Genomic DNA, 15574 nt, shown 5'->3' with positions numbered 1-15574 from the left:
GCCAGGACAGCAAGTGTCCATGTTCTTCTCTACAAAGCTGTTTTTCTGCCAGTCAAAGCTGATATGTGCTGATATCTGGGGCTTATTCTTTCCTAAGTGCAGGACTTCATGTTTCCTATTCTTGAATGATGCAAGATTCTTGTGGGCCCATTTCTCTCGCCTGTTGAGGTCCCTCTTTGTACATTTTCTGGTCTAGAATGTATGCAAAAAATATGGAGAATATATTCAGACAAAGATGGGAATGAGAGACTTAGCATCAGTATTTTGAGCTATTAAATGCCCTGCATAATTTTGTATGGTATCAGTGACCTTATGCAGTTTCTAACAGAAATATGGACTGTCTACATGTGTGTGGTTATTGAAAAGTAATCCTGCAGAGCCCAAGATCATCTTTGCTAGTTACTGCTGGGAGTGAACAAACTAAAATTTCACTTCCCTGTGCATCTGCTCAGCAAACAAAAGAAGGTAATTTATCTCAATGGGACACCTACCACCTGTGTAAAGTTCTTGAAAGAAGTTGCTAGTGTGTGATGACTACAGCCTAGGGACACCAGGTCTGAGCATCTCATGCTCCATGCTTTACTGCTGTTTTTTTCTGTAGGGTGCTTTCTAACTTGGTACTTGTGCAATGTTAAGGCTATTCAGTGCCTGTGTCACTGTGAAGCTTACAACAGCTCTACCTGGTTTGCCACATGGCATGCTCTTGTGCTGACTGTGCAGCTCCTCACCAACAGTCACCCCTCTTTGACATGCTAAAGCAGCCACTGCCAACATGCTGGTTTTTTTACAGCTTCTGTTTTATCTTGGTGGCTTCTCTTGAATTATGTATCCTCATTTTTGATGTATGAAATCTCATCTGATTTAAAGATTACCCCAGAGAGTTCAGCACACCTGGAAATGAATGGAGTGAGAGATAGTTCCAACCCTTCCAGACTGAGTGCTGAGTTGGAAGTTTATAGCAGTTGGGTAGTGGAATACAATTTTTATGAGGCATTGTTTCTTCATGTATGGTCTGCATCCAAGCAGTCAATAAGTTGGGATGCCAAGTATTTGAGCTCAGTTGCAACATTTGCTCTCATGCAAGTTGGAGTGGATGAGTTCAAATAAGATCCTGGCGAATAAGGAGGTTGTGAGGTGTTCTGTTAGGGCTGGGCACCAAGGATTCCACTAGATAAGGTACCCAAAATTGTGTGTGCTTGTCACTGGTAAGTGAGTGGAACAGAGCAAGTGAATGCAAATCTGTCCAAAAAGCAGTTGCTATCTGACGTGAAGCTTCCAATTACATTATGAAGCAACTAAGCGTAAATGTATATATAATGTCAGCAAGAAAGAAAATCACAAGGGGTACAAAGCTTAAGCACTCTCACCTATTAAGCATACTTCAGTTTGTTCAGTGGTTGTCGTGGTCACTGCTCCCTGCAAAAATTAGACTTCAGGTGAACTGCAAGATCCCATTCACTTCTCTTACACTAGCATGGCTAGTAAGTGTAAGATGATACCTTTACTACATCATTAGCATTAAGAAGTGTTACTATTTAAAAGCTAAGTGCAACAAGCAGAGCTCAAGTTTTTGATGCAGTCAGATGGCCAGAAAAATGAGCTTTTTGCAAGACATAGTATGCCTGTTCTCTTTATTTTTCCTCAGAATTTCTAGACAGATTCAACCTATTAGTTCCCCATCGTGCCATCCTGTAAAATGTCGTTTTCGCTTCTTCTCTTTGTCCTGCTCCACACCAGGCTCATAAAGAGAGAACAGCAAGGCATTGTTTTTTCCCTAATGTTCTTTTAAAAATAAATGTCTGACTGAATGCTTTATTCTCACTAGTTGGTTACTACTTCCCTCTTCCTTACCGAGGAATGGCAGGCACAAGCACAGGGGCTATTGTTGTGGCCCCACCATTCCAGGGATCAGGAGCTGGGAGATGTTTGCACTTACTTTTAGAATATAATTCTGACTTATGGGTTCTTATCAGGTTTGCCAAGTCCATCCATCCAATTGTCTGTTTCTGTTTTGAAGACCAAGGAACCATAAAGTTGAAAACTGTGTTGTATTTTTGGAATCTGAAATTTCAGACAATACGTTTATGAATTATTTATAGTGAATGTGTTTTCAGTAATGTGGGGCATAAAATGGAATGAATGTGTGTCCATACTTGCCCTGAACTCTCCAAAGTGCATGTTCATACACAGAATGATAACCTACCATCACTTTTGCCCTGTAAGATTTACAGTACAAGCACTTTTTTATGTGGTTTAATTCAAGTCAGTTTGTCAACTTAAAGCTCTAGTGCTTTGTTTTAAAGTACAACTTGGTGAGTGATTTTCTAATACTTAAAGAAATCTGTTTTTTTTCCCCTGCTATTTCAATCCCAAGTTAGTGTCTGTACATTTGGTGAACAGCCATGATAAATTATACTTTAATTCACAATTAGAAGTTTTGAAATGGCAACTCTGCAGAGCAGCAGATATTTCATTTAAAATGTCCATTATACAAGATCATGATTCTACAGAATGATTAAGATATTGAAGAATAATTAAGATATCTTTAGGGTTTTGGCCATTGAGAAGTGCTGGGCTTATTCGATTTTTCTTTTCCTGAGCCTCCCTGAGACGGCTTTTTTTCTGTAATGACAGTAATACAGAACTCTGTTATCACACCTTGGTGTTTACTGGTATCTGAGTTGTCTAATGGTAACTTGTTTTCACTGATACAGCTGACAGGGCAGAGATAATTAAGGAACACAAGAATTTGAGTGCTAGATCTTGTTATTAAAGATTCCATACCACAGCAGAGGAAAGGAAGCCGACAACCAGGAGAGGAAGGATCATACATAGCCACAGGAAGAGTCAGTGTTTTGGTGCAACAGTTGACTCTATGTAAAACATTTCACCAGGATAGAAACAAAAGAAGGTGGTAAAAGAAATTATTTGCAAGCTTTCATTGAGGCATCTCATGAATGTGCCTCATGAGGCATTTCATGAATGTGAAATAGAGAGCTTATAATACTTATTCACCCCAAGACAACAAATGGCAGTAGTCAGGAAAGAAACCCAGCCCTGGTGGAAGACTTCCACAGGCTTCCATAGGGTCATGATTCCACCCCATTATGTACTTAAAACTGCCGCAGTCCAATTTTGCTCCTTTGCTCAATGAGGTTTTAAATCTTGCAGAGCTAGTAGGAGTTCTTGCGACAGTGGTTAGAAAGTCAATGAAAGCTCACAGTTCAGTAACTAAATGACAAGGTAAGAAACTTTGGAATCATAAAACGGTTATAAGTGCTTGACCTAAAACTATGCAGATCTCCCAGTGATTGTACAACTGAAGCAAAAAAGATGATCTATTATCTGACAGGCTGGGGATTCAGACTGGGCTTGTGAGAAAAGACAAATTGGCATTGCTAGACTATGCACATGGTGATTGCAAGCTATATGTGGTGGGGTTTTTTACCCCAAAGCCAAGCCCCTTAAAATTGTGGTGTAATTATTTAGTGCCCACAAAATTCCAGTCAGTGTACAGGGTGTAAGAAGTCCCAGGTTTGCTTGAAGCACACTAGGATAAAGATGAAATGTGGGAGGACAAAAAAATCAAAACTAAGGGCAACACTCAGAGCGGCAGAGAAGAGGTGCAGAATTACACTGTTACTTACATATGCAACCCTTTGTGAAACGCTTTAGTACATTATAAAAGAAAAGGCACAATTTTAGAGATGATTCATTAAATTAAGAGTTTACTTTGAAGGGAAAGATTCTTGGGGACAAATTTGTAAGTGTAAAACTTAAGGAGAAAGCCTGTTAAGTCAGAAGAAGTGGGGGGATGAATTATGACAGAAAAGATGATGACAGCTTAGTTTTGGACCAGAAAAATAAAGGGTGAAGAGTTTGCTGGAGATATGCTGTGGTGATGGAGTGCTTGATGGAGTGCTTAAAGGGAGTAAAAGCTAAGCATGCTCTGAAGTGCAAAGTAATTATGTAATATCACAGTAGAATCAAGGCCCCAGGTACTATACATATACTGAGGTTCATTTTCTGATCTGAAGAGCTTTCAGACTTGATGAGACGGAAACGGGTGTGTGGGAGTAAGAAAGAAGGACAATACAAACAGTGATTGCTGAGGTGGTTGTTAAACTCTGTGGTAGTTCCATGGTTCTGTAATTTCTTTCTTTTATACTAAAACTTCATTCCAAATTATTCTTCAGTCACTGACAGATTGGATTTAAAAGGTTGCTTTACTTTGCAGCATTCATGTCTTTGTTCTCTTTCCCCCTTCCAGAATTATTACAACCTCAGTTATGCCAGTTTAGCCTTCTGCAGCTGTATTTTAAAAGAAACAATCTGGATTTTCTTGTTGTCGTGGTTATTTTTTAGCTATTAGAAGCACACAGCGACAAAAACAATGAAGAAGCCCTTTCAGTTATACTTGACAGGTTGGTAACATGGCAGCAGGGTCTCAGTGAAAGTCCAATGAGGAAATAATAGAAAAGGCTGTTAGCAGGAGTAAAGAGGTAGGATAACAGAGGATTGGTAGCACTGAGATGGGAGTGTAGAAAGTTAAGGAAAGCAGGTGTTGGTCTCTGACTCCTGTGTAAGTGAAAAATTGTCTGTATAGCAAGGAGGAATGAGAGCATCAGTAACTCTTATTTCACTAATGACAGCTGGTTGGATGCTGTCATAGGTAAAGGCATGGTGAAAACTGAGAAAGAAAAATCTCTTACCAGTTCTGCCTTAAGGCACATTTGTTTTTGAGATGCTCTTGCTATATCCAGTCTGCTTTAGAGCACTGGCTGTGCTTGGGTGTGCAGAAGGCCAAGGGCAAACCAGCAGTGCTCAACCCCTTTCAAGACTAAGTCCTCATTAACTTTTTAGTTCTGTTTATCAGACTGGGGAGGGGAGGTTGTTCCATAACACTGCCAAGCATGGCTCATTTAGGTGTGATGTTATTACTCAGTTCTGCTGCTTCTCTACAAGTTCTGCTGTGTCAAGACTGTAATCTGTGATGCCATTTTCCACAGGATTTAGTGATAATTGTTGGTAACCCTAGGAAACAAGGCATTCAGTTCATTGCTGCTTTAGATCTTGCAGTGTACAGGAATATGTTGCATTGTGATGTATCAAAACATACATGAGAGAGGGACCTGGGGAGCAATGAAGTGGCAGCAAAAAGGCTGTTATCATCTGAGTCTGCACAGAGAAGCATTACATGAGTGCTGGGGGGAGCTGATCTCCTCTCTGTTTCTTTGTAACCCCACCAGGTGAATATGGGGCTCTTTTCTGGGTGATCGCTTACTAGAAAGATCTTTTCAAAGATTGAAGGAGAGACAAGATCTGCTGCTATACTAGAAGCATTGATTTATGAGAGAAGATTAAAATGTGTAGCTCAGATAAATGTTGACTGAGGCTGGAGCAGAAGGGAGAAATGTAATATTGTTCAAATACTTAAGGAGGATTTGCACCCAAAAAGGAGGTAGATTTCTTAGTACCATGTCAGATCTTCAGTTGTAACTAACAGCATGAAGCTGAGAGGAGGAAAATCCTTTGTTTACTTCTAGCTAACTATCAGAAATGCATTCTTGTTTGTGACACACACTTTTCTCTCCCACCATGCTCTGAATGAAAATAATCATGGTATGCTTGTAACACTTTCCATGCTATTCTATTTTCCTTAATTGTGTGTTGTCTTCCCCATTGGACTTTGACTCAGCTACTTGGACTATGTGCTCTTCCAGAGAGAGGATTGCTCTTACAAGTGATAGGAGAGTTGATTCCCCTGATTCTGATCAAGGCCTTTCATGCTATACCATAGCCTATAAATAAGTAATAATGGTAATGATAGTGTGAGGTATACTTGGCTGTGGAATGGCTTCCCAAGGCGAATAGCAAGAGGCTCATTGTTAACAGTAAATGTAAAGAAGCAGGCTGTAGGGAATGGTTCTCCGTCAGCAGGGAAATGGCTGGATGATCTAATAAGTCTTTCCCTTCTCCAGGTTATGATTCCATGAATACCACCTCAGAGAGTTCTCTGCAAGTCTCTGATACTGTAAGCTCTCTATTATGTGGATGTGGGTTTTACAGCACACCGGGAGCCTCTTTCTAAGGACACTGTGTAAATATATTCTGTTTTACATTGTGTGATGTATTTTAAATAACAGGCTCAGATCTTTTTTTAATTGCTTTGAAATATTCTGCACTCTGATCTTTTTCTTTAAGAATTAAGAAACTGAGATGCCTTCGTAAAATACAGGCCAGTTACAGACAAGGAGCATGTCCCAACCTGGAGATGGTTTGTGACACACACTTTTGTGACATACACGGAACTGTTGGATTTGCCTCCTCCTGTATGCCACAGATATCTGCTCTCATTCTCAGCCTGCATGAAAGTAAAAGGGGAATCTCAGGACAGCTGGCACAGGCCCTTTGTCTCTGATTCTCAGTTTAATTTTATTCATTCTCTTGTTTCAGCCTCAAGAATTGCCCTTTTGTTGTTTGTTTTTGGTTTTGACTTCTTGATAGTTGGGTACATGGGAATATCATTTGAGGGTTTGTTTGGGTCACTGAAGATGCAGTTCACAGATGAAAGGCAAGATCCCCTATTCTGACTTATCCCTGACTTAGTCATTCAGGGAATAACTGTGAAGTCAGCTTCTCTTACTGAGCTTTCATTTCCAATCCAACCAGTCTCCAATGTTCATTGGCTTGTTCTTTTTTACTCTTGCTGGGGAAAATGTCATGCTGATTAAAACCTGGATTATACTCCTACAGCAAAGAGGGAAAGAAGAAAGAATCAAGCATCGTTTCAGGCCTATGGATCCTGAACTGAGAAATTTAGTGACACATAGAAGATCCAATGGACATATAATGCATTTGGATTTTCAAAAAAGCCTTTGACAAGGTTCCACACCAAAGGTTGTTAAAGTTTCTGCGGGACCTGAGGAAAGGTCTTTCACTTAATGCTTGCTTTTCGTGACTGTCCTGGAAGAGGCGTTAATGAACCAGCTAAACTGTTTGGCCACTGCCCTTTCTCCTCCCTCCCTGTTGCAGCAGTCCAGGTTTGAGGTCGAGGAGCCAATAGGCAGGCACCATTGAGGCTGCCTGGGGGGCGTGGAAGCTGGACCCCGTGCCTCACGTTTCATGTAGACAACTGCAAGTGTCAGAGACTAGTCGAGAAGGTGTGTGCACTTTGCCTGCCATACAGCACTTTGAGCTGATTGGCGACATTTGGAAAGGTAATCTGCCATTGGGCCATTCAGTTTTCAAAAGGGGCATTTATAGGGGATGATTCGAAAGCCCACACCCTGTTCCTTAGCGGGATTCAAGGTGGCGACAAGCACCCACTTCGTGCCTGATTCAGCATGATTACCCGCTAGTCCTAGTAGCAGCGTGTTGAGTCCCGGGCCACACCACAGCAGCGTGCTCTTTTCTCTCCCTCACTTCTTCCAGTTTTGGGATTTGTCTTTGGATTATCCCTGCCCTTTGGACTGCAAGTTGTAGCTCCATGTATCTCTCCAGTTGGCAAAGTTTTGATGACTAGAAGCTCAGCAGTTCATGAGTAACTAAAGCTAATTTACTTGGTTATTTCTAAAGTTCACAGACTGTTTCTCTGTGGCTTAACTCCACAGCGAGGCTGGGAGGGTCTGTCCTGCCTCCTGAGGCAGTATAGCTGTTTGTTTTCGCATTATTAGAGTTTCCAGCTTGTTCCTCTGTAGTCCAAGTTTCTGATTTTTCTACACTGTTATTCGATTGTTCATTAACATCCAACTGTGTGTAATCAACCTATCATCGACCGGGTAAACAAACCTGGATCAAATTAGCTTGGAAAAATAAGTTTTGATATCTAATAAATCATATTCATATTTTATCAGATTTCCATCTTATAAATTTGATCATAAACCATATCAATGATGCAGAAGGGTCAGCATTAGGGTCCCCCGGGAACGCACTTGGCTAGTTCTTCATCTCTGACCTGCAACAAGAAGTGAACAGCAAAATCTCCTTGCTGACCTAACTCAGAGCAGATGGTTAGGACTGGTGTACTCACATTTTGATTCTGACCTGTGCTTTTGGTCTTCACCTTTCAAGAAAGATCATGGAAGCTGAAAAAGGTGCATGGGACAATTAATTGGATCAAGAGGATGAAGGAGCTGCCATATAAGGAGAGACCAAAAAGTTGTGACTTTGGAAAGGAAAAAAGACTGAATAATAAAATGATCAGGTTTGTGAAATTGTGAAGGTTGTGCATAAGTTGAACAGGGAACTGTTTTTTACCAGGTCCCACAACATCAGAGGGACTACAGCCAGCCCTCAAAACACTTGATTGCACTAGCAGCATATCAGATAAAAACATAAAACAAAAGTATGCCTTTCAAAAGCAATGGACTCTCCAAGCTTTCTGTCACGGGACATTGTGGAAGTAGCAGATTGGAAAATAGATTGATACTGTGAATTCAGCAAATTTATGGACAACAAGTTGGTACATGGATGTTGAAAGGACAGGCTATGGAGAGACCGCTAGCATTTCTAATGTAACAACTGTGGATGCAAGAATAAAGACAGCAGAAAGTGGATAGAACTCTTTAATTTGAGTAGAGATCTGCTCTTTGTCCATAGAACCTGGATTAACTTCAAGGTTACCCCAGTCTTCACAGCTCAGGTTTGAGGTAGTGCTGAGTGCTGAGGCCACTTACCTGCTTTTGTTTTCCCTGTCTGTTCCAGTCAAATAGAGGTTCAGTATTTCCTTTTTAATAATAATAAGCTCAGTTTCATTTTCTGTAGAATGGGTCTGTTCCTTACCCCTTGAATGTGTTCTTAGCTGTATTTAGCGTTTGTAAAGTGCTGAGAGGCAGGCAGTGTTTTATGAATACGAAATAGTGTTAGGCTTTGTGTGTATGCACAGTTCTGTACCGTAATTCAAAGGCAATTCGTGTAACATTAGTAAATCACTTTGAACTTTATGTTGAAAATATAAGCAGTAGTATAAAAATAAACCTTTTTATTTCCTCTGGTATATACAGTTAAATAAAGTAAGCCTATACAGCTACTAATCTCCAAAACCGTATTGCCAGTATGCTTTGTTGAAATGCCATCACCTTGCAGAAGAGACATTCTGTGTGTTTTGTGCACGTTTATGGTCAAAGAATAAATTTTCAGAGACTGTAAATGAAAAGATATCTCTGAACATACTGATCAAATAATATCTGACACTGCTTGTTTAAAGAAATATACATAGATCTCACTGCCAGAGTATTTATGACTCTAATAAGTTTCGTTATTTTACCTCATGGGGAAATTCCTTCTCCTCCGAATATCAAACTTGTTTGGCATTGTGTAGTTTTTTCGGGAAGGAACAAATGATATTATTAGTTAAATTGGACTGCATGATATGAAAATACAGTAATGTGGTTTAAAAATTGAACAGTGTGTAAGAAATATAATATATTTTACCAGCAATGGGAAATAGATAAACATTAAAAATTCAATGACATATCCCAAATGTCTAAATAAATAAATAAACAAATATCACTGTTCAGCCAAATTGATGCAAGGATGCTCTGTGTTTACCTTCAAAAGAACCATTTTCTCTAGTATTCTGTGCAGTAATGAGTTCTGTGCATCACTTTTGCATAATCTGACCATTTTTTAGGTACTGTACATCATGGGACTGTCTGAACTCTGATTGCCCGGCAGGTTTTATTAGACAGAAAACCAAGTTGTTCCAGGTGATTTCTCAGCAACCATCCTGGGAATAAGTGGTTTTATGGTTCCCAGAATAACAGCCACATTTGTATTTGTCATTAAAGTGTGCGAGCCTGCCTTCCTATTCAATTTTGAAACACAGTGCAAAGTGAGATGCACTTGGAGATCTTCAGAGAGTTGTATTCTTGCTCCACAGCCAGTGAAACAGAAGTAACTGGGGAAGGAAGAAGGCTCTAGCCAGCCTCCTTTTGCAAAATTTTCCTCTCTAAAATGCAAACATTTAATAAGATGTACTGAATCGTAACGTTTTGTGATGTTTCCTATTACCTTAGTGATGGACTAAAAAGTTCTTCTATATTAAGAGTTTATAAACTTTACTAGTTATTTGTTTAATTTGAAGCTAATGCTGGAAATTTCTAATAGAATTTCCAACATCATTTATGTGTCCCAGGTGCCAGATTTCCCAGCAACCTGTGTTAATTGTGTGGAGGAGGTTCAGGGAATACCATCACAGTCTCACCAGGATGGATTTATCCCATCTGGGTCACAGCTTTACACTGACTCAGCTCTGGTGGCGCCTACCTCTCAGACAGTTTTGGGCATTTTTACTTTCTGCATTAAAAGTTAAGATGAGATTTCTTCATTGAAAGAAGAGCTTCAAAGCTTACCTTGGTTTGTTGTCTCCCACCTCTGTGCTCTTGCTCATGGCCCTGCCTTCTGCATGCTTTGTACACCTGTTCTTTCCTCTCCTGATGGAAGATAAGATTACTGTCCCCAAACTTTACCTGTCTAAACGGTTAAGCTTGTAATCCAAATTTGTAGACTTTACACATTTTCTTCTCCTGTGATGGAAAGTGCAGCTTTCAAGTTCATGAAAATTATATCAGGGAAGTGTCAAAAACAGGCGTAGAGAAGAGATTATTTTCCAGACTCTTGCAGAGATGCTCTTTGACTTTCCAGCATACTGGCAAATGCACCAAAAAGGTGAAATCAGGCTGAATTATTGTCATTCTTAAAGAGACAGTTTTTCATCTCTTTCCAACTGTTGAGAGGGCAAAACCCATCAAAGGACATAGGTGTAAGCATTTAGCACTGATGGGACATTTGGTTGCTTGGTTGAACATCTATACATGAAAAATTTCTCTGTGTGGCTTAATGTCCAGTGCTGGTGCTTCTGCAAAACATTTGGGAGTTTTTCTTCTTGGGAAGCATAAGCAATATGAGAGCACCCTTGGCTGTTAATTTGCATTAAATGAGCACACAGTATTCACAAGCCAAGTTTGCCAGATCAGTTTTCCTGTTTGAAATGTTATGACTCTTGGGTGCCTGATCCTGCACCTTTGACTTCACTGAAGCCATTAAGTGTCATATTAAGAATAATAATAGTAATAATAGTAATAATAATAATAATGATGATGAAGCCTGTTTTCATTTACGTATTTATTCAGATCTTGTAAGAAATACATATACTGGTTTTAGAGAAAGTTGCGTTTCAAGACTTGAACATTCTGACTGTCACTTTAAATTTTCTGATACAAATAAATGGTGAGAAAATCATCTTTGCAAGCTTCAAACCATTCTAGGTCTACTCTGTTGCCTCCAGCCAGATGCTGTCTGATGTTGCCTAGACAAACCAGGGCAAACCATTATCATGGGATTAAACACTAAACACCTGCAAGGAGCATTCTCTTTATCAGACAGCACTGTGTTAGCAGAGTTCATTCACTTTATTGCATATATAACTGTGGTGTCAAATAGACTGATTTACAACACCTGGTCTTTTACATAATCTTTGCTATTTGCTGTGCTTGTAATCTGCCAAATCATTTAGCCTTCCTGATAGCAGAAATGCTGTAAAACTTAGATAAACTTTCAGAAGAAATGAACTTGAAGGTACTGCTGAAATCTAGGGTCTGCACGTTTGCTATAAATGCACTGGCTGGTTTGGTTTCCCTCTACCTAATCTGTGATTGAATGTGGCTGCTAGAGAAATTGAAATTTTATGATAGCACTACAGTCAGAGGAGATAAGCATTTGTATGCTTGACTAGATTAATCTAAAAAGAAGTTTTAGGTGTGGCTAATGAAACCAGTGTATGTGTTAACTGGGTTTCTTTAGGGTTGAAAGTATCTGTGTATATCTATAGAGTCTAGTTCAAAACTTTCTCCATGTGAAAGTCTAATATAGCTATGGGTAAGTTCTCACTATCTGTGGCTTTTCCCATCATGTATTAGAGGTATATTTAAGAAGTTTCAGTTTTTAGTGGGTACTTTCTGAATGCTAATACAAACAACAGACCCCTCTAAAATGGTCTTGCTCAGCTACCCAAAACCTTTGTCCTTTTGAGATTCTTAGGATAACTGTAAGGCATCACAGTTGCCTGGGGTTGGCCGCTTACACAGCCCTGCTGTAACAAAACTAAAGCTGTATTTTGTTGCTCTGAGTCACTCGCTTTTCGTTATTAGGGGCGATTTAAACAGACAGGTAGTAGAAAGGTACATATATAAGCTTAAAATGTGGAAAAACAAATTTTCAAAGTGGATTTCTGGGCAAAATGTCAGATAGTGCATGCAAAAGGAAATAAAACAATCTAGAGATAGTCAAATAGAAGAAAGAGACTTGTGAGGAAGCAACGTCAAGTCAAACTGTGTTAGGGATAATGGTGACCATCAGATTGGAAGGAACAATAAAAATTGAAGGAAATGAAAGAGCTGACTTTTCCAAGCAATCATAGAAAAACTGAAGTGGTGGCCATTAACATCAGTACTAACCCACAGTTCACTAGTTTGAGCTGAGGAAATGTTTCAGTGTCTCAGACATAGTTATGAGTTACCTTGTCACAGTCAGTTTTCCAATGATTGTTGGAACATAACACTCACTGAATCACAGAATCACAGAATTAACCAGGTTGGAAATCATCTAGCAAATCAAACCAGGTTTGGTTGGTATAGGATGATAGTCCAACCTGTCACCCAACACCATCTAATCAACTAAACCATGGCACTAAGTGCCTCATCCAGTCTTATTTTAAACACTTCCAGGGACAGTGATCCACCACCTTCCTGGGCAGCCCATTCCAATGGCCAGTCACTCTTTCTGTGAAGAATTTCTTCCTAACATCCAGCCCAAACCTCCCCTGGTGCAGCTTGAGACTGTGTCCTCTCATTCTGTCACTGATTGCCTGGGAGAAGAGACCAACGCCCACCTGGCTACAGCTTCCCTCCAGGCAGTTGTAGACAGCAATGAAGTCACCCCTGAGCCTCCTCTTCTCCAGGCTAAACAACCCCAGCTCCCTCAGTTGCTCCTCACAGGGCTTGTTCTCTAGACCCCTCCCCAGCTTTGTTGCCTTTCTCTGGACACATTCAAGCAACTCAGCATCTTTCTTAAACTGAGGGGACCAGAACTGGAGACAGTACTCAAGGTGTGTCTAACCAGTGCTGAGTCCAGGGACAGAATGACTTCCCTGCACCTGCTGACCACTCTATTCCTAATCCAGACCAGCATGCCATTGGCCTTCTTGGCCACCTGGGCACGCTGCTGACTCATGTTCAGCCTCCTGTCCACCAGTACCCCCAGGTCCCTTTCTGCCTGGCTGCTCTCCAGCCACTCTGTCCCCAGCCTGTAGCACTGCATGGGGTGGTTGTGGCCAATGTGTAGAACCTGGCACTTATGTGTGTTAAATCTCATGCCATTGGACTCTGCCCACCTGTCCAGCCTGTCAAGGTCCCTCTGCAGAGCCCTCCTACCCTCTAACAGATCAACACCTGCCCCCAGCTTGGTGTCATCTGCGAACTTACTGATGATGGACTCAATCTTCTCATCCAGATCATCAGTAAAGATACTGAATAGGATTGGGCCCAACACTGATCCCTGGGGGACACCACTAGTGACTGACTGCCAACTGGATGTGGCACCATTCACCACCACTCTCTGGGCTCTATCACTAGCTGAAGATAGTGGAATATTTTGCATGGCATTGATATTTTAGGGAAGGAAGTCTTTATCTGATGCCACTGCTGTGTGATGCTATTGGACAACACAAGTGTGAAGTCTTCCTCTGGGAGACACATTGGCCACTGCTAATCTTGCACATCAATAAACTGTTCTGAATATTTGTACTTAAGAATTTTTCATCCCATCTGAGCTTGAGGAACCTACCCCAGGTACCTGACTCAGTTGCTCAATTTTCCTAAGCTCCCACTGTCCTGAAAGGAAAAAGGCTTTTCATAAATCAGGATACAGCTTGAGCTTGAGCTGTTTTCTTACACTTTGGATGAGCTCTTTCTGTTTAGAAGAAAAGGACCCTATGGAAATTAGCCATGATACCTTAGGTTGGGTGCTGTGAATAATATTCTGTGCATGTAAGTCACTAAATTCATGAGTTATTTCAGCATTGGGAACATTAAGGAGATTGGTGCTAATAACAGGATGGAACAAAGGGGACTTTTGGGTAAAACTCTTGAGTGATATCCTCTTAGGCTGGGGAACAGCGTCCCTGAGGAAGCAGTTGAAATGGTATTGTTTGAGAAAATATATTGTAATGATCAGTCCTGTGCTGGTATTTAGATCAGGTCTTGTGTGAATATTAATAGGAAGTCTCATTCTGAAGTAATTGCCATTATTCAGTGTATGTTACCAGTTAATGTTGGCTTGCAACCTTCCCCACATCTGTACTCACACTTAAAGGACAGCCTGAGTAATGTTTAGCACCTTGGCCTTTTCTCTTGGTGCTCAAGTGTTGATTTTGTATTGCCTTGCTTAGATTATATTCCTCCAGTGCTTCCACGAGACAGATTCCATATAGTGCACAGAGATTTACAGGAAGCACATGTAGAGTGTGGCAATAATAATAAAATCTCCTGCTGTTTTCAAATCCCTGGGAAATTAAATTAAGTATAGAGGTTTATTCAAAAAAGTGCAGCAAGTGTATAAGTCACTGTTACCTGTGTGGGTCTGTCATGTACCTCTTTGGTGTATTTGGCTGTCAAATCTCTGAAGTCAGACCTCAGTCTCTGTAGAAAGACTGAAACATTACATACCTCAAATGGAAAAGCTTAAGATAACTTGAGCAGACGTGCTTTCCTCTTTTTGACTACCTCTGTGTTAGTGTTCCTCATAGGAACCCATACATCAAAATTTGTTCTGTGCTCTGGTGGCTTCCATCAGAAAAATCTAGGTCTAGTTTGAATTATGAGGACAGGAAAAATGGATTCAGTTTCTGCATGATGGTGTGATGCTTAATTGAGCTCCATTTTCTTGATGTTTCCATAGGTATGAAGCCTGTCTTCCTGACCTGGTTGAAGCTATGAGTCTGACATCCTCCCCAGGACACCTCTGCAGACATTCTTATGAGAACAAAAGGCAGAAGCCTCGTCGTGTGAGTCACAGGCCGTCATCTTATTACCAGACCCCACACAGCTCCACAAGCAGAGCAGATGACCTAGAGGAGAGCCAGCTCCTTGAGGAGATTTTCTTCATTTGACACAGCCCTTCTGTATATTTTTAGGACTTTTGTATTGCTGTTTGTTTGTGTTAAAGTACCATTTTAAAAACGTGTGACAACTGCTTGTCTTTGCACTTCTAAAGTACAGCTCATTATCTACCATTTTCATTTTGGATTTAGCAGTCATGGTGCAAGAATGTTTTTGGGGTAGACCAATCAGAAAGCATTAACCTTTCTTTAAACATTCTGAAACATTTTGAACATTCTGAAATAGATTTTTTTTTAAATCTAAAATGTTTTCTAGTAGATTGAAGTCACAGTTATGCCAGGCTCATGTTGGAAGTATATTTCATTGTTGATTTTTAGCTCTAGAGCAGTTTGCAAGAACTGCCTAACATTCAAGAACACCATGTTCAAAGCAGATTATTTTCTAATTAAAAAACT

At 40.4% G+C, this 15574-nt stretch overlaps 1 protein-coding gene across 1 annotated transcript in view; it reads left to right on the top strand.

Annotated features, from left to right (window-relative positions):
• Positions 1–15169, top strand: part of KIAA1328 (KIAA1328 ortholog) — a 194638-nt gene extending 179469 nt beyond the window's left edge. Inside the window, exon 11 of the mRNA XM_054397348.1 lies at positions 14959–15169. Within this exon, the coding sequence (XP_054253323.1) occupies positions 14959–15169 (211 nt within the window). The remainder of the gene's footprint in view (positions 1–14958) is intronic.
• Positions 15170–15574: the final 405 nt, after the last annotated feature.

Source organism: Indicator indicator, chromosome Z (assembly GCF_027791375.1).
Source record: "Indicator indicator isolate 239-I01 chromosome Z, UM_Iind_1.1, whole genome shotgun sequence".
Classification (NCBI taxonomy): Eukaryota; Metazoa; Chordata; class Aves; order Piciformes; family Indicatoridae; genus Indicator; species Indicator indicator.
This window is presented reverse-complemented; position numbering and strand designations above follow the sequence as displayed.